Source organism: Pseudophryne corroboree, chromosome 5 (genome assembly GCF_028390025.1).
Source record: "Pseudophryne corroboree isolate aPseCor3 chromosome 5, aPseCor3.hap2, whole genome shotgun sequence".
Taxonomy (NCBI): domain Eukaryota; kingdom Metazoa; phylum Chordata; class Amphibia; order Anura; family Myobatrachidae; genus Pseudophryne; species Pseudophryne corroboree.
This window is the reverse complement of record NC_086448.1, coordinates 835,214,021-835,240,707: the sequence shown is the minus strand read 5'-3', so window position 1 is coordinate 835,240,707 and position 26,687 is coordinate 835,214,021. Positions and strand designations below refer to the sequence as shown.

The 26,687-nt window shown below is 50.8% G+C and overlaps 1 protein-coding gene across 11 annotated transcripts in view; it reads right to left on the bottom strand.

Annotated features, from left to right (window-relative positions):
- The window catches only part of MAP4 (microtubule associated protein 4), a 205,132-nt gene that overhangs the window by 58,142 nt on the left and 120,303 nt on the right, over positions 1-26,687 (bottom strand). For all 11 annotated transcript variants that reach the window (XM_063924569.1, XM_063924564.1, XM_063924566.1 and 8 more), the window contains exons 10-11: positions 24,946-26,373; positions 18,960-23,732 (exon numbers count right to left, since the gene is read on the bottom strand). In XM_063924569.1, the coding sequence (XP_063780639.1) occupies positions 18,960-23,732; positions 24,946-26,373 (6,201 nt within the window). The remainder of the gene's footprint in view (positions 1-18,959; positions 23,733-24,945; positions 26,374-26,687) is intronic.

Genomic DNA, 26,687 nt, shown 5'->3' with positions numbered 1-26,687 from the left:
AGGGGGAGCGTATCACCTGTAAGAGCAGGTAGAGGGCAGGGGGGAGCGTATCACCTGTAAGAGCAGGTAGGGGAGGGGGACCGTATCACCTGTAAGAGCAGGTAGAGGGCAGGGGGGAGCGTATCACCTGTAAGAGCAGGTAGAGGGCAAGGGGGAGCGTATCATCTGTAAGAGCAGGTAGGGGAGGGGGAGCGTATCACCTGTAAGAGCAGGTAGTGGAGGGGGAGCATATCACCTGTAAGAGCAGGTAGAGGGCAGGGGGGAGCTTATCACCTGTAAGAGCAGGTAGGGGAGGGGGAGCGTACCACCTGTAAGGGCAGGTAGAGGGCAGGGGGAGGGCGTATCACCTGTAAGAGCAGGTAGAGGACAGGGGGAGGGCAGAGGGAGCGTATCACCTGTAAGAGCGGGCAGGGGGAGCGTATCACCTGTAAGAGCAGGTAGCGGGCAGGGGGAGCGTATCACCTATAAGATCAGGTAGAAGGGGGCGTATCACCTATAAGAGCAGGTAGAGGGCAGAGGGAGCGTATCACCTGTAAGAGCAGGTAGCGAGCAGGGGGAGCGTATCATCTGTAAGAGCAGGTAGCGGGCAGGGGGAGCGTATCACCTGTAAGAGCAGGTAGAAGGGGGCGTATCACCTGTAAGAGCAGGTAGAGGGCGTGGGGGGCGTATCACCTGTAAGAGCAGGTAGAGGGTGGCGTATCACCTGTAAGAGCAGGTAGAGGGCAGGGGGAGCGTATTACCTGTAAGAGCAGGTAGAGGGGGGTGTATCACCTGTAAGAGCAGGTAGAGGGTGGGGGCAGCAATCACCTTGACAACCACATTCTTTGTCTCGGCGCCCATAGAAACTGTTCCAATGACTACAAATTGTGCTTAAATCCCAACGTCAGCCCCCTGTATACTGCGCCCACATGCAAACCCATTACTATAGAATACTGCTGTGTGTAAGAGGAGATGTACGTACTCCGGCTTACCCCAGAGGAGGCAACTAGACACAAGTATACACTGGTCCATTGCCCTAGCCAACGACGATTACACGGTGCCCCTCCCCCCTCCTCCCAATTCTCCACCCTACCCAAGTCACCCGCCGGACTCCAATCTGTAGTCATGGCAGGGGGGGGTCCGGTCTTTAGGTCGACATAAGTTTCACATTTTTTTAATTTTTTGAACTTTTTCATACTTTACGATACACGTGGACTACGACCGAGAATAGTAACCTTGTCCGCAGCGCGAGCCACGCGAAGTGACACGGTGCACTAATTGGGGCTCCCAGTCACTTTACGAAGAAAATTACACAACACCCCCCCCCCCCCCCCCAAAAAAAAAAGAGCATGTCGTCATTTTCCATGTCAATATAATGACCGTGTCGACCTATTTCAGGTGTCAGCCTAGTTACCGTCGACGCTGTGATCCACACCCGGTAGGGGTGGCACCCTAAGTACATAGCTCATGCTGCCGTGTTCTCACATTACATCACTACATGTGAGCAGCACGCAGAAATTCCCCTGCACAGCGCCTATTATCTGGTGTAATCCTGCAACCTACAGATAAGAGCTCAGCTCTAATCCGCTCCCCGGCTGTCCTGCGCTGAACCCGGCGCACCGAGTCACTGCTGGAGGATCCAGCCACAGTCACCAGCAAAGAGGCGCTGCAGCAGCTACACCCAGAGGAAGGGGGTTTCAGGTGTGGCGGAAGGAGCCTGGTGGTGGTGGTGGCACATAGCGATTACCATCCGTTTCCTCCGCATGGCAGAATCTGTGTAGAGCCAACGTATATACACACATATATACACACACACACACACACGGAGTAGCTTCTTATCCTCACTGTGGGACAGATGTACGAAGCATTAAAAAAATGATAAAGTGGAGAGTGATAAAGTACCAATCAGCTCCTGCCATGTAACAGGCTGTGTGAGCGGTGACCGGAGCTGGGTGCTGCTTTCTCTCTCTGTCCACTTTATCACTTTTCAGGGCTTAGTACATAGACCCTACATCATATACCTACATCAGTGTCTAATGTAACGCAGCTTCCTGTTCTGGGCAGAATGATCCCTATGTAGTCCATAGTGGTCTCTGAGAGGCCAATGACAATCGCACGCTGCGTTCTACAGAGGACCCGGATCTCAGTGACCTTGTATTGCTGGAATGAGTAAGGCGAGATCAGATTTTGCTGTGTACAACAGAATAATCTGCAACACATCAGCAATACCCGGTAACTGCGGCAGGCCGCCAATCTCCAGCCGAAACACCCAGAAACTCTACCGTCAGGACCGTCCATGAGATTTATAGTCATAGATCTACAGTACACCCTACATAAGTTACACCCCGACCCGTGCGGAGCTGCCACAATTACACGTTATGGGGCAGGTGTAGTGGAGAGAGATAAAGTAGCAGCCAATCAGCTCCTAACACAGCCTGTAACAATGTAGCCTTGAGCGGATTGGTTGGTACTTTCTCTTCAAGGTTTAGTACATCTCCCCCTAAGGCAGGGATGGGGAACCTTTGTCCCCCCAGCTGTTGAACTACACATCCCATCATGCCCTGCAACAGTTTTAGCATGGCCAAATTGTAGCAAAACTGTAGCAAGGCATGCTGGTATGTGTAGTCCAACAACAGCTGGAGGACCAAAGGTTCCCCATCCCTGCCCTAAGGGGTCTATTCATGAAGCAGTGATAAAAGTGGAGAAGTGAGCCTGTGGAGAAGTTGCCCATGGCAACCAATCAGCTGCTCCGTACAATTGTATTAGAATGCAAATTATAAATGTTACTTCAGTGCCGATTGGTTGCCATGGGCAGCTTCTCCACTGGCTCACTTTCTCCACTGCTTCATGAATAGACCTGTAAGTCTGTTACAAAATGTAGTCACATTTATTGCTACATTTCACAATCCGTGCTCATCACCAGCTCCCAAGCAGGACCCCCAATATTACCAATAAGTTCACATACACACACTTTGTGGCCGCCTGTAGACCCAGACTACTCCGTCACCAACCCAACACACCCATATCCCCCCTGAGCCTGTCACCAACCCAACACACCCATATCCCCCCTGAGCCTGTCACCAACCCAACACACCCATATCCCCCCTGAGGCCGTCACCAACCCAACACACCCATATCCCCCCTGAGGCCGTCACCAACCCAACACACCCATATCCCCCCTGAGGCCGTCACCAACCCAACACACCCATATCCCCCCTGAGCCCGTCACCAACCCAACACACCCATATCCCCCCTGAGGCCGTCACCAACCCAACACACCCATATCCCCCCTGAGCCCGTCACCAACGCAACACACCCATATCCCCCCTGAGGCCGTCACCAACCCAACACACCCATATCCCCCCTGAGCCCGTCACCAACCCAACACACCCATATCCCCCCTGAGCCCGTCACCAACCCAACACACCCATATCCCCTCTGAGCCAGTCACCAACCCAACACACCCATATCCCCCCTGAGCCCGTCACCAACCCAACACACCCATATCCCCCCTGAGCCTGTCACCAACCCAACACACCCATATCCCCCCTGAGCCCGTCACCAACCCAACACACCCATATCCCCCCTGAGCCCGTCACCAACCCAACACACCCATATCCCCCCTGAGCCCGTCACCAACCCAACACACCCATATCCCCCCTGAGCCCGTCACCAACCCAACACACCCATATCCCCCCTGAGCCCGTCACCAACCCAACACACCCATATCCCCCCTGAGCCCGTCACCAACCCAACACACCCATATCCCCCCTGAGCCCGTCACCAACCCAACACACCCATATCCCCCCTGAGCCCGTCACCAACCCAACACACCCATATCCCCTCTGAGCCAGTCACCAGCCCAACACACCCATATCCCCTCTGAGCCCGTCACCAACCCAACGCACCCATATCCCCCCTGAGCCAGTCACCAGCCCAACACACCCATATCCCCTCTGAGCCCGTCACCAACCCAACGCACCCATATCCCCTCTGAGCCAGTCACCAGCCCAACACACCCATATCCCCCCTGAGCCAGTCACCAGCCCAACACACCCATATCCCCTGGGCCCCGGTACAGCACTTATCAAGTTACTGCCGATAAAAGCACTAAAGGGGGTACACACAGAGAGATCTGACTAGATTGCTTAGATTTTAAAGCACGATCTCTCGTGTGTGTGCCCCCCAGCGATAGCGATGAGCAGCCCCATGTGGCGCTATCGCCGATGCTAACATCACGCTGTGCTGAGCAGGGGGGGGGGGGGGGGATGTGTGCTGAGCAGTCACCGATAGATCACTAAGCACAGCATACAAATACACAGCAGTCGCAATCACAGCAAGTACAACCACAAGAGACTCTATTCAATTCTGGGCAGATTGAATAATGACAGGAGGGCGCTATTCAATTCAGTGCCAGTCATCCCCGACTAGAGGATTTCTTCTAGCACCCCACAAAACAGCATTGCGGCGGGCACTTTAGAAGGAGAATGCCCGTTCTCGCGCCTAAACACCCTGTTTAGTCCACAAGCACAGGCATTCTCCGACTAAGCATTGCGCCGAATTGAATAGCTCCTGTAGCCCCCTCCCGGCGCTATTCAATCTGCGCAGAATTGAATCAAGCTCAAGGAAAGGGGGAACTATTCTGCCCGACCTGAATAAAGTTACAGCAGATGCAAGAGTTCCAGCAAGCAGAGCTCAACGAGGCACAATGGCAGCTTCTATATAATCTACACTCTTATCTCAATAACGAAGTTACTGATGAAAGACACAAAAGTCACGTAAACTCCCTTACAACGACGTTTGGCCTGGAAGAAAAAAAAATCGTACAGATGAATGAAGACGGGCATCTGCACATATTCCACGAGCCAGAATCACAGACAGCCCGTGCAGCAGCAGGTAAGGTGCACTCAGGACCAGTATTGCCCCAAATCACACAGCACAACATCTGCGAGTCTACCCCACTAAACTGCATCTAACGTCCACACGTGCGTGGGTCAATGCATCTACAATAAAATGCACATCGTTATTACACTGCATGTACCAGGCAGACCTTGCAGTGTTATAATGCACACCTGAGAATACAGCGCACTTTCAGCATGACTTCAGCTCTTGCAGAATAAAGAGTGAGAACTACCCCACACAGGTGTTCTACACCAGCATATAGACACACGGGTTTGCGGCACTTACAGAAAGGTAATTTCCGTAGCGTAGTGGCCGTAACAAAACTTTAAATTAGCCACTATACCGCCATCACTATCCCTGCGCTCTCATACTGCCCCAAATACCCTTGGACATGGAAACCTACCTTTCTGGATGGGTGGATCAGGTGGAGAGGATGGAGCTACATGGGTGACACCCAGTCTTCCCTCATCCAAGGTAATCTCGGAGGCCCTATCTATGGTCCAGACATCCGCAGTCTTCTCCTCTCCCGTCTTTCCCTCTGGATCAGCCCAGGGAGCACCGGTCAGAGGGGTCTCCCGATTTATCCCACCCTTCTCACCAACACTTGTTTCCGGGATCTTGTCCAACTTCGTCAGGTGCACCTCCAGGGTCAGTAGCTCCTGGTTGGTTGGAAGAGGCCCATCAGAACATTTAGGCTCCTTTTTGCGGGAGGCGGAGAAGCCAGTTAGCTCCTCTCTGGTGCAGAACTCATATCCGGCCGTCTGTTCCTCTGCCACAGTCATGGATCTTTTCATTGAATTCGCTTGCTTTTTTGGCTGAGTTGTTTGGCTGTAGTTCAAGCCAGCAAGTGGTGACAGCAGAGCCCTGTTCTCTAGGGCTGTCGGAGCCTCGGGATACTTGTCAGCAATGTTGGCAGTTAGAGGAACAGCCAAGTGGGAGCACTCAGACATTGCGCGCCTTATCGCCTTCCTCTGATAAGAAGTTCTATCTAGTAACGGACAATCCAGCAGACCGTCATCTGTGTCCACAGTAAATCCATCGTCATCTAGGTCACTAGTGTTATTGGCTGCGTCGGGTTTAATATCCTCATGGGCGAGTTCCACCAGCGTTGTCGGTGGCTCACAGTTGTAACCCAGCATCTGGGGAGAGCACCCGTTCTTCATGTGGTCACTCAACAGCCCCGTGTCGGACCAGGAACACCTCTCTCTATTATAGGAATGGTCAGCGGGCAGGAGGGGGTTACATTTTGGATTCCACTCACTCGCATCATGGTCCAGTAGGGACTTCTCCAGCTCATTCTCGTAGGCGGCCAAACCAAACAGCTCCTGCTCCCGTTTGCGGATGGACTCCATGCTGGATCTATTAGCGGCTTTTTCATGGTCCGTGATTGCTTGGATGTGATCAAAACCGTCAAAGTTTCGGTGAGGTCCATCTGAAGTCAGAGGAACCTCCGCAGTCTTGGGGCAGGAGAACGGTTCTGTTAGAAACGGAAGACCGCCGAAATCTGGATTGGAGAGGACCTGGTTGCACTTGCTCTGCCCTTCACATTCAACCTTCTCCTTGGGTCCTAGCTGCAGGCTTTTGTCTAGTTTTGTCTCAAAGAAGCACAGCTTATCCTCGTCCGTGAAGCCAGCGTTCTTGCTAAGCCCGTCTTTCATTTTCCCTTCCGTGTTGACGTTCAGACCGATCTCGTTCAGCTTGCCCTCCGTCCTCTGCCACTCATACTCCGCTTTGGAACAGTCTCTCTGGGGCTCGGTGCTAGGGATGCCATCCGGGTTCCGGGCATTGCATAGCTGGTTGTATTCAGAGAAAGCTGGGGGTTGCTGATTTGAGAAAGACATGGTTTCTGTTTATTTCTCCTGCTCGGCTTGTCCTGGTAGCTTGCAGAGAATGAGACAGCCTCGCTCTGTGACATCACATTTGGTCCTCTCCGTTCATGGGAATAAATTCTCTCCACCTACAGATCCTCCCCCTACAGGCTGACAGCTCGCTGGGAGGGCGAAACAGCCACGCCATCCCAATTGTCTGCACACAATGCCTTACGCGGGTCAATGAATGACCTTCTAATGAATGATACTTCAATCACCAGGCCTGGACACTAGTAAACACACTGACTGATTAGCATTAGGAAGATTGCAGCCGGAATGTAGAGACTTTGCAGGAAACAACTATGAATTAGTGATCTCCCAATACACGACGCATTAAGAGTTTAGCATAGTGAGGCCGTAACACTTGTACGTTGCATCAATGTGCATCAGTGCTCCGTTCCAGGACGACAAACTTCCCTAGATCCACTAGGATACTTCATGGACAATGGCCTCAATGTGCGTTGTTCTAGACACAGTTTCTTACCCTATAAGCCGGACAAATACTTTAAGAATAATGAATAGACGGAGTAATGATCCCCCGGGGAGGAATGTCAATGGTCGCACACAGGTGAGGAGTGGTCATGGAACATAATTCGGGCTGGAATCTACAAGAGCTGACAAAAGGAGGATAGAATAGGACTGCCCGTAAACATGCATTAAATAGACAATTAGTAGTGTGTTCATTAAAGGGTCTCCCTGCAGCATTGTGTATTATGCTTAATGATGGCTCCTGTAGAGGGAGAGGACTCAATGGATTTCTTATTGGCAAGAGACTATAAATAGAACCTCAATGTAGTTTATCGAGCGAGAACGCAGCAGCCAGGGTTGCGAAGGAAAGTGGGCGCCTACAGGTTCATTCACGTCGATTATAGTCACATTCTAACGGCAGAGAGCACTGAATAGGTTTTAAAGAGCAGCCTAAAAGCAATGTACGGGCACCAGGCCTTAGCTGCAGGTTCTACATCATGCGATGGTGAATTCTGAACAATTACACTGTATTCACCAAGTATTGAAATAAAAATGCTTTCTCATTTGGACCAAAAAAAAAAAAAAACAACCACACACAACCCCGACCCCCAATTCTATTTAAATAGGGCGTTCTCTAAACAAAGGGTTCTGTGGCAATTAGCAGGGATTATAGAGACTGACAGAATCACAGGATTTTGGGTAATAATTACCTGCAGTATCAATAGCATTTTTCTGGCCACCTGTGAGAAACCATATTCCTGCGCATCACTAAGATCGGCCATTGCATGTATATAACGGGCCCTACACACTTAGCGACGGTGACAGGCGATATGAACGATATAGCGGTCATAACGTTTAGTGTGGACGCAGAGACGAACGATTTGCATCCCCGCTGTTCATCGCTGGCTTTCCATTGTTTTTCAACGCAAGTCAATTTGGGCGATAACTAGCATCATTCAGATCGATCGTCGTCTAAATCGGCGACATCGCCAAGGGTGTACGGTCCTTAAGAATGGGTGACTGAACAGCCCAGAGCCACATAATGATCACTGCAAGTCACAAGTGACCCGGTTCTACGGCCACACGCTACATAAATAGTAACGGATAACACTACAGCCTTGTAACACCAAGGTGCTGCTATAGGTACTTCATAGACCGTCTCCGCACATTATACTTCATAGAGCAGAAGGCCAGTAGATTATTCCTATGGACCCTTAAATATCCCCTCTGATAAGGACATATACATGGAAGATACAGCCATCTATATACAGTAATATAACTCTATATACAGTAATATACCGGTGAATAGATCTCATTATGACACACCTGAGGGGGGAGTCTGTGGAACAGGACCGCCATTAATTGCAGGGAATGTCATTGAACACTGACTGTACGTTACAGATAGCTACACAAATTCATTTCCACTACAGACAGTGCCCCTAATGTGCCCACGGCTTCGGTCAGACCTACTTCCAGCAGGTCCCCTGAAGCGACAGACCGCCCTGACCACACGCCCTCCTCGGCCTGTTCTGCCGTAAGATGCTGCTATTTTGGGATGTGTAGCAATGGATTAGCAGTTGGCTATACGCATTGGAATTAACGCCGGAAGAGAAATCTCTCCGTATACAGTTTCTCTGCCATGATCCGAGCTTTCAGTGTACGAGCAGCGTCCCCAGGTCATATTACCGCCATGTGGATGCAGTCCCTCCCTATGACATAGTGCAAAGGCATCGTACCACCTAACCTACCACCCTGTGTGACCCAGCACCGTGCTGCAAAGGCTTCATACATAACCATTGCACCAACTACCAGACGTGACCTCTCCCGCACCACTATAACCAGCAATCTCTGCACCTCACCGTGCCTTATGTAATACCCTCCCCATATGTGCCCGGATTGCTGAATGGATGCGTTATACTCCGATTACTCAGTGGCATTATTGTAAATTTCTGGAGAACGGGTAACATTGGATTCCTCCCAGGAGCTCAGGGGTTAAACCATAGCCTAGACCTATGCAACCCGTACAGAATGACTCTACAGCGATGCTATTTATAAACGGCTATTTTTTACCCTGATTTAACACACCCCTTCCTCTCCCCGCATCTCACACATTCACATTATGTCTTCTTATGCCGAAATTCTCCACCGTTTCCAAGGCAACAGCCGTACATCAGGGTAATGAGGGGATCGGTAACAGGCAGTTATAACGCTAATTACCAGTTATTAGTAAATGCACAGATCGGAGCGATGAAAAAGCCGTCATGGGAGGGATGCCTCCATTCTGAGGCTGGTCAGGAACCCAGTTCCAGCACCACAAGCCGCTGCAACCACCAGAGCCTGCACACATCACTATACAGGCACAGCCACCAGAGCCTGCACACATCACTATACAGGCACAGCCACCAGTCACACATCACTATACAGGCACAGCCACCAGAGCCTGCACACATCACTATACAGGCACAGCCACCAGTCACACATCACTATACAGGCACAGCCACCAGAGCCTGCACACATCACTATACAGGCACAGCCACCAGTCACACATCACTATACAGGCACAGCCACCAGTCACACATCACTATACAGACACAGCCACCAGTCACACATCACTATACAGGCACAGCCACCAGAGCCTGCACACATCACTATACAGGCACAGCCACCAGTCACACATCACTATACAGGCACAGCCACCAGTCACACATCACTATACAGACACAGCCACCAGTCACACATCACTATACAGGCACAGCCACCAGAGCCTGCAAACATCACTATACAGGCACAGCCACCAGTCACACATCACTATACAGGCACAGCCACCAGAGCCTGCAAACATGACTATACAGGCACAGCCACCAGTCACACATCACTAGTCACACATCACTATACAGGCACAGCCACCAGTCACACATCACTATACAGGCACAGCCACCAGAGCCTGCACACATCACTATACAGGCACAGCCACCAGAGCCTGCACACATCACTATACAGGCACAGCCACCAGAGCCTGCACACATCACTATACAGGCACAGCCACCAGTCACACATCACTATACAGGCACAGCCACCAGTCACACATCACTATACAGACACAGCCACCAGTCACACATCACTATACAGGCACAGCCACCAGAGCCTGCACACATCACTATACAGGCACAGCCACCAGTCACACATCACTATACAGGCACAGCCACCAGTCACACATCACTATACAGACACAGCCACCAGAGCCTGCACACATCACTATACAGGCACAGCCACCAGTCACACATCACTATACAGGCACAGCCACCAGTCACACATCACTATACAGGCACAGCCACCAGTCACACATCACTATACAGGCACAGCCACCAGTCACACATCACTATACAGGCACAGCCACCAGAGCCTGCACACATCACTATACAGGCACAGCCACCAGAGCCTGCACACATCACTATACAGACACAGCCACCAGAGCCTGCACACATCACTATACAGGCACAGCCACCAGAGCCTGCACACATCACTATACAGGCACAGCCACCAGAGCCTGCACACATCACTATACAGGCACAGCCACCAGTCACACATCACTATACAGGCACAGCCACCAGAGCCTGCACACATCACTATACAGACACAGCCACCAGTCACACATCACTATACAGACACAGCCACCAGTCACACATCACTATACAGGTACAGCCACCAGTCACACATCACTATACAGGCACAGCCACCAGAGCCTGCACACATCACTATACAGGCACAGCCACCAGTCACACATCACTATACAGGCACAGCCACCAGAGCCTGCACACATCACTATACAGGCACAGCCACCAGTCACACATCACTATACAGGCACAGCCACCAGAGCCAGCACACATCACTATACAGGCACAGCCACCAGTCACACATCACTATACAGACATAGCCACCAGTCACACATCACTATACAGGCACAGCCACCAGTCACACATCACTATACAGGCACAGCCACCAGTCACACATCACTATACAGACACAGCCACCAGTCACACATCACTATACAGACACAGCCACCAGAGCCTGCACACATCACTATACAGACACAGACACCAGTCACACATCACTATACAGGCACAGCCAACAGTCACACATCACTATACAGACACAGCCACCAGAGCCTGCACACATCACTATACAGGCACAGCCACCAGAGCCTGCACACATCACTATACAGACACAGCCACCAGAGCCTGCACACATCACTATACAGACACAGCCACCAGAGCCTGCACACATCACTATACAGGCACAGCCACCAGTCACACATCACTATACAGACACAGCCACCAGTCACACATCACTATACAGACACAGCCACCAGTCACACATCACTATACAGGCACAGCCAACAGTCACACATCACTATACAGGCACAGCCACCAGTCACACATCACTATACAGACACAGCCACCAGTCACACATCACTATACAGACACAGCCACCAGAGCCTGCACACATCACTATACAGGCACAGCCACCAGTCACACATCACTATACAGGCACAGCCACCAGAGCCTGCACACATCACTATACAGGCACAGCCACCAGAGCCTGCACACATCACTATACAGGCACAGCCACCAGAGCCTGCACACATCACTATACAGGCACAGCCACCAGAGCCTGCACACATCACTATACAGGCACAGCCACCAGTCACACATCACTATACAGACACAGCCACCAGAGCCTGCACACATCACTATACAGACAGCCACCAGAGCCTGCACACATCACTATACAGGCACAGCCACCAGAGCCTGCACACATCACTATACAGGCACAGCCACCAGTCACACATCACTATACAGGCACAGCCACCAGAGCCTGCACACATCACTATACAGGCACAGCCACCAGCCACACATCACTATACAGACACAGCCACCAGTCACACATCACTATACAGGCACAGCCACCAGTCACACATCACTATACAGGTACAGCCACCAGTCACACATCACTATACAGGCACAGCCAACAGTCACACATCACTATACAGACACAGCCACCAGAGCCTGCACACATCACTATACAGGCACAGCCACCAGAGCCTGCACACATCACTATACAGGCACAGCCACCAGAGCCTGCACACATCACTATACAGGCACAGCCACCAGAGCCTGCACACATCACTATACAGGCACAGCAGCCACCAGAGCCTGCACACATCACTATACAGGCAGAGCCACCAGAGCCTGCACACATCACTATACAGACACAGCCACCAGAGCCTGCACACATCACTATACAGGCACAGCCACCAGAGCCTGCACACATCACTATACAGGCACAGCCACCAGAGCCTGCACACATCACTATACAGGCACAGCCACCAGTCACACATCACTATACAGACACAGCCACCAGAGCCTGCACACATCACTATACAGACACAGCCACCAGAGCCTGCACACATGACTATACAGGCACAGCCACCAGAGCCTGCACACATCACTATACAGACACAGCCACCAGTCACACATCACTATACAGGCACAGCCACCAGTCACACATCACTATACAGACACAGCCACCAGAGCCTGCACACATCACTATACAGACACAGCCACCAGTCACACATCACTATACAGGCACAGCCACCAGTCACACATCACTATACAGGCACAGCCACCAGTCACACATCACTATACAGGCACAGCCACCAGAGCCTGCACACATCACTATACAGACACAGCCACCAGAGCCTGCACACATCACTATACAGACACAGCCACCAGAGCCTGCACACATCACTATACAGACACAGCCACCAGAGCCTGCACACATCACTATACAGGCACAGCCACCAGAGCCTGCACACATCACTATACAGGCACAGCCACCAGAGCCTGCACACATCACTATACAGACACAGCCACCAGTCACACATCACTATACAGACACAGCCACCAGTCACACATCACTATACAGGCACAGCCACCAGAGCCTGCACACATCACTATACAGACACAGCCACCAGTCACACATCACTATACAGACACAGCCACCAGAGCCTGCACACATCACTATACAGGCACAGCCACCAGTCACACATCACTATACAGACACAGCCACCAGAGCCTGCACACATCACTATACAGGCACAGCCACCAGAGCCTGCACACATCACTATACAGACACAGCCACCAGTCACACATCACTATACAGACACAGCCACCAGTCACACATCACTATACAGGCACAGCCACCAGAGCCTGCACACATCACTATACAGACACAGCCACCAGAGCCTGCACACATCACTATACAGACACAGCCACCAGAGCCTGCACACATCACTATACAGACACAGCCACCAGAGCCTGCACACATCACTATACAGACACAGCCACCAGTCACACATCACTATACAGACACAGCCACCAGTCACACATCACTATACAGACACAGCCACCAGAGCCTGCACACATCACTATACAGGCACAGCCACCAGAGCCTGCACACATCACTATACAGGCACAGCCACCAGAGCCTGCACACATCACTATACAGGCACAGCCACCAGAGCCTGCACACATCACTATACAGACACAGCCACCAGAGCCAGCACACATCACTATACAGGCACAGCCACCAGAGCCTGCACACATCACTATACAGACACAGCCACCAGAGCCAGCACACATCACTATACAGGCACAGCCACCAGAGCCTGCACACATCACTATACAGGCACAGCCACCAGAGCCTGCACACATCACTATACAGGCACAGCCACCAGTCACACATCACTATACAGGCACAGCCACCAGAGCCTGCACACATCACTATACAGATACAGCCACCAGAGCCAGCACACATCACTATACAGGCACAGCCACCAGTCACACATCACTATACAGGCACAGCCACCAGTCACACATCACTATACAGGTACAGCCACCAGTCACACAGCAGCAGAGGAATCACAGTAGCAACGCTTTCAATGACGTCTATGTAGTGTATAATACCCGTCTGTGTGACCAAACAAGAAATGGAATTAACCGATGCAACAAGCACAAGGTTGATAATTTTCAAGTGTCACGACTATAGAACATTGAGAAGGCCCTATAACGCAATATAATATACCGCGGTACCGTCCCATATACACTGCATGCCCAAAAAGTAACAGCACGCTGCTTCACAGACCGTGGTACCGTCCCATACACACTGCATGTCCACTATGTAACATCCAGCTGCTACACAGACCGTGGTACCGTCCCATACACACTGCATGTCCACTATGTAACAGCACGCTGCTTCACAGACCGTGGTACCTTCCCATACACACTGCATGTCCACTATGTAACATCCAGCTGCTACACAGACTGTGGTACCGTCCCATACACACTGCATGTCCACTATGTAACATCCAGCTGCTACACAGACCGTGGTACCTTCCCATACACACTGCGTGTCCACTATGTAACAGCACGCTGCTACACAGACCATGGTACCGTCCCATACACACTGCGTGTCCACTATGTAACAGCACGCTGCTACACAGACCGTGGTACCTTCCCATACACACTGCGTGTCCACTATGTAACAGCCAGCTGCTACACAGACCATGGTACCTTCCCATACACACTGCGTGTCCACTATGTAACAGCACGCTGCTACACAGACCATGGTACCGTCCCATACACACTGCGTGTCCACTATGTAACAGCACGCTGCTACACAGACCGTGGTACCTTCCCATACACACTGCGTGTCCACTATGTAACAGCCAGCTGCTACACAGACCATGGTACCGTCCCATACACACTGCGTGTCCACTATGTAACAGCACGCTGCTACACAGACCGTGGTACCTTCCCATACACACTGCGTGTCCACTATGTAACAGCCAGCTGCTACACAGACCATGGTACCGTCCCATACACACTGCGTGTCCACTAGTGTTCACTCTAGGCTGTTTTAGCAGGGCGCCGCGCCCTGCCCGTTTTTTAACAGGCAAAACTCGCCCTGCCCCTTTTGCGGCGCCCTGCTAGAACAGCCGCCCGCTCCCTGCCCTCCCGGCGTGTATAGATGCCGTGCGCATGCGCGCGGCATCCATTCACGCATTGGGAGAGGGCTGGGGGAAGCCCAGCACCGACGGAGGTGCTGGGCACGCCCCCAACAGTGACGTCGGCGGCCACAGACGCTCTCTATAGTAGCGTCTGTTGGCCGCACCGCCCCCTAAAATGACAGAGGCGTGGCCACGCCCCCTAATTTGCGTGGTCACGCCCCCATTTCGGCCGCGCGCGCACATGTGCCCCCCTGAGTCCGGCGCCCTGCCCCTTTTCACTCCTAGAGTGAACACTAGTCCACTATGTAACAGCACGCTGCTACACAGACCGTGGTACCTTCCCATACACACTACGTGTCCACTATGTAACAGCCAGCTGCTACACAGACCGTGGTACCATCCCATACACACTGCGTGTCCACTATGTAACATCCAGCTGCTACACAAACCGTGGTACGGTCCCATACACACTGCGTGTCCACTATGTAACAGCATGCTGCTACACAGACCGTGGTACCTTCCCATACACACTGCGTGTCCACTATGTAACAGCACGCTGCTACACAGACCGTGGTACCTTCCCATACACATTGCGTGTCCACTATGTAACAGCACGCTGCTTCACTTACCGTGGTGCCTTCCCATACACACTGCGTGTCCACTATGTAACATCCAGCTGCTACACAGACCGTGGTACAGTCCCATACACACTGTGTGTCCACTATGTAACAGCACGCTGCTTCACAGACCGTGGTGCCTTCCCATACACACTGCGTGTCCACTATGTAACAGCATGCTGCTACACAGACCGTGGTATCGTTCCATAACACTGCGTGTCCACTATGTAACAGCACACTGCTACACAGACCATGGTACCGTCCCATACACACTGCGTGTCCACTATGTAACAGCACGCTGCTACACAGACCGTGGTACCTTCCCATACACACTGCATGTCCACTATGTAACAGCCAGCTGCTACACAGACCGTGGTACCGTCCCATACACACTGCGTGTCCACTATGTAACAGCACGCTGCTTCACAGACCGTGGTACCGTCCCATACACACTGCATGTCCACTATGTAACATCCAGCTGCTACACAGACCATGGTACCGTTCCATAACACTGCGTGTCCACTATGTAACAGCACGCTGCTACACAGACCGTGGTACCTTCCCATACACACTGCGTGTCCACTATGTAACAGCCAGCTGCTACACAGACCGTGGTACCATCCCATACACACTGCATGTCCACTATGTAACAGCCAGCTGCTACACAAACGTGGTACCGTCCCATACACACTGCATGTCCACTATGTAACAGCCAGCTGCTACACAGACCGTGGTACCGTCCCATACACACTGCGTGTCCACTATGTAACAGCACGCTGCTTCACAGACCGTGGTACCATCCCATACACACTGCATGTCCACTATGTAACATCCAGCTGCTACACAGACCGTGGTACAGTCCCATACACACTGCGTGTCCACTATGTAACAGCACGCTGCTACACAGACCGTGGTACCTTCCCATACATAGTGGACACGCAGTGTGTAACAGCACGCTGCTTCACAGACCGTGGTACCTTCCCATACACACTGCGTGTCCACTATGTAACATCCAGCTACTACACAGACCGTGGTACCGTCCCATACACACTGCGTGTCCACTATGTAACAGCATGCTGCTACACAGACCGTGGTACCTTCCCATACACACTGCGTGTCCACTATGTAACAGCACGCTGCTACACAGACCGTGGTACCTTCCCATACACACTGCATGTCCACTATGTAACAGCACGCTGCTACACAGACCGTGGTACCGTCCCATACACACTGCATGTCCACTATGTAACAGCACGCTGCTACACAAACCGTGGTAGTGTCCCATACACACTGCGTGTCCACTATGTAACAGCACGCTGCTACACAGACCGTGGTACCTTCCCATACACACTGCGTGTCCACTATGTAACAGCACGCTGCTTCACAGACCGTGGTACCTTCCCATACACACTGCGTGTCCACTATGTAACATCCAGCTACTACACAGACCGTGGTACCGTCCCATACACACTGCGTGTCCACTATGTAACAGCATGCTGCTACACAGACCGTGGTACCTTCCCATACACACTGCGTGTCCACTATGTAACAGCACGCTGCTACACAGACCGTGGTACCGTCCCATACACACTGCATGTCCACTATGTAACAGCACGCTGCTACACAAACCGTGGTAGCGTCCCATACACACTGCGTGTCCACTATGTAACAGCCCGCTGCTACAGAGGCACCGGCCCATACACTGTGCATCACTATGTAACTGCCCGCTGCTACAGAGGCACCATCCCATACACTGTGCGTTACTATGTAACAGCCCGCTGCGGCAGAGGCACCATCCCATACACTGTGCATCACTATGTAACTGCCCGCTGCTACAGACAGAGGCACGGTCCCATACACTGTGCGTCCCTATGTAACTGCCTGCTGCTACAGACAGAGGCACCGTCCCATACACTGTGCGTCCCTATGTAACAGCCCACTGCTACAGACAGAGGTATGTAATGACTATTGCATATCTTATCCTCTGCAAAAGATGAACTCTTCCCAAATGATCACAGCAGTTTAAAGGAACATGCCAGGCCACATACATGAATCACCACAGAATTAGGTTTCGCAGCACCAGTCAGGTAGACAGAACTAGGACGAGATGCACCCATGGGGATCTGCAGAAATTACTTGCAGTGCTTTTGGGCTTTTGGTAATTTTATGCTTCCAAGCTTCCTCAATGCCTCGGCATGGTTACAGATATTAGCACCAGAGGTGGGGTAAGTGTCACAATAGAGCAACATCCCTCACAAATGAATTGGTCTTGTTAATCACTACTACGCTGGGTATTACTTGTGTGTGTGTGTGTGGGGGGGGGGGAATAAAAAAGAAAGCATACTTGAAATAGAACATGTACACAAAATTGCCTGCTGAAGACTCAGATGTTATATATGACGGACAGATCATTCTAGAACAGACTCTTCTTAGGGGAGAAAGGAAGACGTGCAGAGTTTGTTTCCACGGATACAGATGTGGGTGAGGAAGGTCCCCTACTCGGACCCGTTGAAATGGCACCTGATAGGTTAGAGACTTCAGCAGGCAATTTCAGAAGTTAGTACCATTTCATGTAACAGGAGATATTCCAGCTTTCAGCAATGTGATTAACTACAAACCGTTAGCACAAGTTAACACTTGATCATTGTACGATCAACAAGTAGATTATTTCCAGTTAGTAATCAATTCATGCAAAAACGTGTTTAAGCCACACTACTCTACGTTCCCCTATCGGCCACAGTCACGACGGCAGTGCGGCTGTTTGGAACAAAGTGTTTTATACACACGCTTCCTAAAAGTAACACACAGTAGCTGTACACTCATGTAGCAGGTATGAGACACCTAGAATAATCAACATCTGAAATGTTCTGGCGTTCAGTGTTAGGAAGACCATAAGTACGCCAATTTGTTTATGGCCAAAGTTACAGTCTGAGATCTAATGAAACTAGTATATTATTAGCAGTGTACATCACACAAGCAGCAAACAGCCAATTCTCATGCCAGGGTTATGGTGCAGGCAAGCGTGTCCAAACTCCACTCCAAAGGATGCACACGCACCTTTGTCTGGCCTCTGCTGGCTTAAGCGGAGATCCTTAGTCTGTGGGGGCTTCTTGGATTCAGGTCTAGCACCTCTGGAGGGTGGTGAAGCGGCCCCTCTCGCCTTTGTAGGCCTCATGTAACTTTTCAGTACTTCAGATGCTTTCACTTTCTCCTCAGTCTTCTTCTGAGGACCTCTTTCCAAATCACTGCAACTACTCACTACAGGTGTTACCGGCATCATCCTCAATTTGCTTTTAGAAGAAAGGTCTTTGGTGGTCCCTGCGTTCAGACCTTTATGAGGAGGTGGTATGGTTTTACCAGCATCATCGGAAGTGGCCACCACAGAGTCACACTGAATGGGAGGTTCTTCAATGAACAGGTCACTTTTTGAGTTGTCTTGCACCTCGGTTTTACTAAACCCAATGTCCTCATTTGCTTGGTGTAATGGTTCCAGCACTGCTGCCTGTCCAACTGGGTATGCTTCTTTGGTGCCACAGGCAAGACTTTCATTGTCAATAGGAGATTTGGAAATCGTCACTAAGGCATCAGCTGAGGCTATGGCAGGTGAGGACCCTTCTGCATGGCCACCGAGATTAATGAGAACGGCTTCCTGTTTGACGGATGGTAATGAGCCATTCTCAGCGTGCCCCAAACGTGGCTCCTCAAGCTCATTTGTAGACACAAGTGTAGTATTTGGTGTTTTGGTTACAAGAGCAATTGGGCAATCCAACAATATTTCTCCAGAATGCGTGTTACTTTGGGTGCTGACTTTTCCTGTTTCTAACAGAGTCTCTGCCACCAGCAACTCCTCAGCTAAAGAATGAGGTGCAAAGTCTACACCGGACGGGAAGGTCTTAGCAGGTGAAGCTGCAGCACTCGGACCTGGTGTTACGTGGTCCCGAGAGGCAATAGTACGTGTGTCTCCAGTTAATGTTAAGATATCTTCATTCAGCTGTTTCACCAATTCAGAATCTCTGGATTTGATCTGACCGGTTCCCGCTTGGTCCTTCTGACAATCGGAGACATTGATAACATCCATCTTTGCGTCACCCTTTTCCTTTGGTGCAGGACTAATTGTTTTTTCCTTCGTAGCTGCGTCAGTTACAGAAAGTTGCGGAGACGGTGGTGGAACAGGAACATCTGTATTTACTAAACCACCCGCGGCAACGAGAGCATCTCTACCGCACGACTGACCAGCGTCTGCTCCAGCTGCACTCTCCTTTATCTCGGAGCTGTAAGGACGCTTTAGAGATGAACGCTCCGCTTTCTTAGCACTTGGAAAGCTGGCTTCCTTGGGTTTGTAATTTGGCTCAGCGTACGTAGACGTGGGCAAGTTTGGAAGCTCTAGCCCCCTCTCACCAACATCACAGGCCAAAATGGATGCCGTCCCATTTGGTTTTGCCCTGACTTTGCCTCGCTTACCTTTCACTCGCCTCTCATAAGTAAAGTTATCTTCAATCAGACCCTTTTCAGACAATGATGCTGGCTGACCCTTTAGCTCAGACTGAACAAGGACGCTACCTGAACTAAAACTGGCTTCTGGAAAAGACTCCTTAACTTCTAGACTTTTATCTGGAGTTCTCAGGATTAACCCAACCCCAGGTTCCGTGCTCTGCAAAGCAATACTGGGGATCTCTGGTTTACCCTCTACCTTAGTTGTACGCTCACGTGTGACAGCTGGAACCTGGCTACTGAGGTCACACAGGGCAGGGTCAGGTACACCAATATCTGCAATTATGCTGGGGCGCTCTGATTTACCCTCTACCTTAGCTGTGCGCTGTTGTGTGACAGCTGGAACCTGGCTATGGAGGTGACACAAGGCAGGGTCAGGTACTACACCAATATCTGCAGTTATGCTGGGGATCTCTGATTTACCCTCTACCTTAGCTGTGCGCTCTTGTGTGACAGCTGGAACCTGGCTATGGAGGTCACACAAGGAAGGGTCAGGTACACCAATATCTGCAATTATGCTGGGGCGCTCTGATTTACCCTCTACCTTAGCTGTGCGCTCTTGTGTGACAGCTGGAACCTGGCTATGGAGGTCACACAAGGCAGGGTCAGGTACTACACCAATATCAGCAGTTATGCTGGGGATCTCTGGTTTACACTCTACCTTAGTTGTACTCTCACCTGTGACAGCTGGAACCTGGCTACTGAGGTGACACAAGGTAGGGTCAGGAACTACACCAATATCAGCAGTTATGCTGGGGCGCTCTGATTTACCCTCTACCTTAGTTGTACTCTCACCTGTGACAGCTGGAACCTGGCTACTGAGGTCACACAAGGTAGGGTCAGGAACTACACCAATATCAGCAGTTATGCTGGGGATCTCTGATTTACCCTCTACCTTAGCTGTGCGCTGTTGTGTGACAGCTGGAACCTGGCTACTGAGGTCACACAAGGCAGGGTCAGGTACACCACCAATATCAGCAGTTATGCTGGGGCGCTCTGATTTACCCTCTACCTTAGCTGTGCGCTGCTGTGTGACAGCTGGAACCTGGCTACTAAGGTGACACAAGGCAGGGTCAGGTACTACACCAATATCAGCAGTTATGCTGGGGCGCTCTGGTTTACCCTCTACCTTAGCTGTGCGCTGTTGTGCGACAGCTGGAACCTGGCTACTGAGGTGACACAAGGTAGGGTCAGGTACTACACCAATATCTGCAGTTATGCTGGGGCGCTCTGATTTACCCACTACCTTAGCTGTGCTCTCATGTGTGACAGCTGTAACCTGGCTACTGAGGTGACACAAGGTAGGGTCAGGTACTACACCATTATCTGCAGTTATGCTGGGGCGCTCTGATTTACCCACTACCTTAGCTGTGCTCTCATGTGTGACAGCTGTAACCTGGCTACTGAGGTGACACAAGGTAGGGTCAGGAACTACACCAATATCAGCAGTTATGCTGGGGCGCTCTGATTTACCCTCTACCTTAGCTGTGCGCTGTTGTGTGACAGCTGGAACCTGGCTACTGAGGTCACACAAGGAAGGGTCAGGTACTACACCAATATCAGCAGTTATGCTGGGGTGCTCTGATTTATCCTCTACCTTAGCTGTGCGCTCTTGTGTGACAGCTGGAACCTGACTATGGAGGTCACACAAGGTAGGGTCAGGTACTACACCAATATCAGCAGTTATGCTGGGGCGCTCTGGTTTACCCTCTACCTTAGCTGTGCGCTGTTGTGTGACAGCTGGAACCTGGCTACTGAGGTCACACAAGGAAGGGTCAGGTACTACACCAATATCAGCAGTTATGCTGGGGCGCTCGGATTTACCCTCTACCTTAGCTGTGCTCTCATGTGTGACAGCTGGAACCTGGCTAATGAGGTCACACAAGGCAGGGACAGGTACACCACCAATATCAGCAGTTATGCTGGGGCGCTCTGATTTACCCTCTATCTTAGCTGTGCTCTCATGTGTGACAGCTGGAACCTGGCTACTGAGGTCACACAAGGCAGGGTCAGGTACTACACCAGTATCGGCAGTTATGCTATGGACTATAGGGGTGTCCCTTATATCAGAAGTACTGTTTACCTTGGGAGTTGGGATTGCTTTCTCATGACTGTCCAAAGACCGGTGTAATACCTGCTCCTTAGAACCCTCCAGGATTCTCTCAGCATCTGCAAGGGGAACCTCCTTAGCTAATTCTGTCTTTGTTACAGATCCCAAAAAATTGCTGGATACCTTTGTAACTGCTGGGGCTGGACAGTAGTCAAAAGAGAGGGGTTCTCCGGGACTCGAATATACATTTTTGTGAACCTTGTCTTTTGGTTTACAGTCCGGAGCTTTCTGTCTGATATCCTGCAAATCATCCCCTGGCAGACTATCAGGACACTGCTCTTCATTAAGGGTCTTCCTCTGTGAGGTGAATGGCAGCACTCCCAGGACAGGATCGCCTAAATCTGCCTGCCAATGCCTTACATCTGCTGCATAGCCTGCGTGAGTCCGGCCGCCGGCCCTTTTATCTCTCTTTTTCGGCTTGTCCCATTTCACTGGTGTAAATGTAGGAATAGGCTCCTCAGCACTGTCCACCTTGGCCAGTGGGCTCTGTCCTGAAGGACTAACAGCCTTGTGTTCCGCTCCTCTAGAGCAGTCTCTCTGCATTTGTTCTGAAGCAAAATTAGATTCAAGTTCAGGGTTTAAATAGGGGCATTTAGAGACATCCGTGTCACCAAAAGCAGACACAGCTGCCACCAGAGTTCCAAGTTCTTCCCTGCAGTAGGGAGAAGGGTACATTTCTAAAGTTCTCTTCTCCACTTGTTGGTCAGCTATGCGGTCATGCTTAGAACCCTCCAGGATCCTCTCAGCTACTGCAAGGTCAGCGGGAGGCAAGGTGACGTTTGTTGAGGTGTGTCTGCTGAATGGATGCTCCAATGCAAGGTCTTGTTTGTCAAGAGGCTCCAAATCTCTGGTTTGCAGGCCTGCACCGGCGTACAAAGGCTCAGGGCCACCTCTGGTGAATTTAGGAACTTCATCCTCGCCAAACTCAGATTCCTTTGAATACATTTTCCTTTGTTTCGTTTTCTTCTTTTTCTTCTTCATGGTTATCTGGACAGCTTCTGGATCTCTGGCTTCTATTGCTGCTTCCCTCCGGTGTTCCATCATACTGTGGGCTTTTCTGTGCAGTTCTTTGGCTCGTGAAGCCAGAGAATCAGAATATTCAGGCTGCATCGGAGGCAGGTCTCGACTCTGCCGGGGCACGCCAGGATCAGGAAGCATGCCCGACACTGGCACAGGTTTCGCTCTGCCCAACCTGCGGTCACTTGTTTTGTACATGTGCCTTAGGGGTGCTGTAGATACAACATGAAAACGTGAGGTTTTCCAAACTAGTCTGACCTATACGTTTCTAGATGAGAGCTGGAACCCTATGTTACAATCCCCTATGTTACCACCACTAGAACAATGGACCAGGTAGAGACGTATAGGCACAACATCTAAAAACAGGAACTTTTTCCATCTTAGAACCCATAGCAGAAACCTTCTATTGGCCCTTCCCCAAAACACAACATTCCTGGAAGAACACAACCACCCCAGCACTGACCAGGTTTCTGGGCAGACATCTAGAAGTGCATATGGTTACAAAGTGTGAGAATAAGCCACTGGTACAGGCAGGAACAAAACCAGCCAACAGGTCGGTGTCACATCTCATCTTATATCTACTTTACAACCTCGGGCAAGAGGATATATATTTATGGCCAAACGATAAAGTCACAGCAGCTAGGAGGACATTACTGAATGGAAAGTCACACCTGGTCAGATTAAACAAAATGGTGTGGTTTGATCTGCGCTAAAATGTGTATAGTGGCAGCCTATGTGGTACAAATGAGCCTTCACCAAGACCCCAAACAAGAACCAAACACAAGATGTAGTGACCACACCCGGCGCTACTTATTTCACCCAAATGAACAAATCTCCTTAACAGCTTACTTTTTCGGTAACAATCATGTTTACAATTGATGTCGTACAAGTCTTATTTCAAAGGAGACACATGTCTGAAAAATTAAGACACACAAAACATAGTGCAACCAATTTTGGTAATAAACAAAAAGAGTATTTATTTGTTCAACAAATAAATACTCTTTTTGTTTATTACCAAAATTGGTTGCACTATGTTTTGTGTGTCTTAATTTTTCAGACATGTGTCTCCTTTGAAATAAGACTTATACGACATCAATTGTAAACATGATTGTTACCGAAAAAGTAAGCCGTTAAGGAGATTTGTTCATTTGGGTGAAATAAGTAGCGCCGGGTGTGGTCACTACACCTGGTCAGATTAGGCGAGTCCATTATTAGGGCAAACATAGCCTCACATGGAAATGAGACAGGATGGATTACTGTGCAAGGAAAGCAAATAACTAGCGCTATAACAATAGGAGAACAGGACATGGCACAGCCCATGGGAGACTGAACATAAATTCAGAAGCAAGAAGAGGACACCATACCACTTGATCACCTTTTACGTGGCGGTTTACATATTCAGTAACAACCATACGGATTTCTTACCTTGGTCTACGGGATGCTGAAGCTCATCTACTGCTCGCTCAGGTGGCTTTTCTACCTGCTGAGATAGTTCTTCTAACTGCAGGCTATCTTCTGTAGTAGCCAGGACCTTCAAATTAGATGCCAGAGGCTCTTCCTGTATTAAAGCAGCTGACGAGGCCAAAGGCTCTTCCTGGATTAAAGCAGCCGACGAGGCCAAAGGCTCTTCCTGGATTAAAGCAGCCGACGAGGCCAAAGGCTCTTGTTGGATTAAAGCAGCTGACGAGGCCAAAGGCTCTTGTTGGATTAAAGCGGCAGGGTGTGAGAACAGAGGCTCCTCCTGGACTGCAGCGGCAGGGTGTGAGAACAGAGGCTCCTCCTGGACTGCAGCGGCAGGGGGTGAGAACAGAGGCTCCTCCTGGACTGCAGCGGCAGGGGGTGAGAACAGAGGCTCCTCCTGGACTGCAGCGGCAGGGGGTGAGAAAAGAGGCTCCTCCTGGACTGCAGCGGCAGGGGGTGAGAACAGAAGCTCCTTCTGGACTGCAGCGGCAAGGGGTGAGAACAGAGGCTCCTCCTGGACTGCAGCGGCAGGGGGCGAGGCCAGAGGCTCCTCCTGGACTGCAGCGGCAAGGGGTGAGGCCAGAGGCTCCTCCTGGACTGCAGCGTCAGGAGGGGAGGCCAGAGGATGCTCCTGGACTACAGCGTCAGGAGGGGAGGCCAAAGGCGGCTCCTCAACTGCTGCGTCAGGAGGCGAGGCCAGAGGCTCCTCCTCAACTGCAGCGGCAGTGGGTGAGGCCTGAGGCTCCTTCTCAACTGCAGCGGCAGCAGAAGGGGAGGCCAGAGGCTCCTTCTCAACTGCAGCAGCAGGGGGTGAGAACAGAGGCTCCTCCTCAAATGCAGCAGCAGGGGATGAGGCTAGAGGCTCCTCCTCAAATGCAGCAGAAGGGGGTGAAGCTGGGGTCTCCTCAACTTCAAAGGCAGGGAGAGAGACTGGAGGCTCCTTATGGCCTGCAGGAGGTGATATCAGAGGCTCATCCTGGACCGCAGGGGCAGATGGAGAGACCGGAGGCTTCACCTGGTCTAAAGAGGCAGGGGGGGAAGCTGAAGACTCCTCCTGATCTAAAGCAGCGTGTTCTGCAGGTGGCTGCTCCTGGAAGAAAGGGGGCTCTGCAGGAATGTCTGTAGCAAGGACGACGCCAAGTTCCACAGCGGAGTGTGCAGCTAGGGACACAGTGGGCTCTGTGCCTGTAAGAGAAGCAGGTAGCGCCGGTTCTGTCTGTATCTCCTCTCCAAGTAGGTCACTTCCCACTGACTGACTAACATTTGCAGTTTCTTCAGAAGTAACCGGCTTATCGCCACTTTCATGCGCACATGTTCCAGTAGATGGCTCAGGATCCTTGATGGAGGTAGGAAACCGTTCTTCTGGACTTAGTTCAGGATTAAACAGGTCTTCTAAAAAATGGAAAAAAAAATGAAAGCAAAAACTTAAAAAATAAAAAAAGGTAAAAAGGACATTTGCTCCCAAATGTAACAGTGCTCAAATGGAGGGCATCCGCGCTATTAAGGCAAGACTGTTGTTAGATATAAAGCGGCAATTACTTTTAAAGGCATAACCAACCTCGTATTGCCTTAAAACTAACTGCCACTTTAAAGTTTGCGGCCATCTTGCCCGGAACAGCGCCAATGCCTGCAAATGGTGGGAAGCTACATTTGGGCTATGGACTAATGTCTTGCTCCATCACAAATCCTAACTTCCCATAAACAGA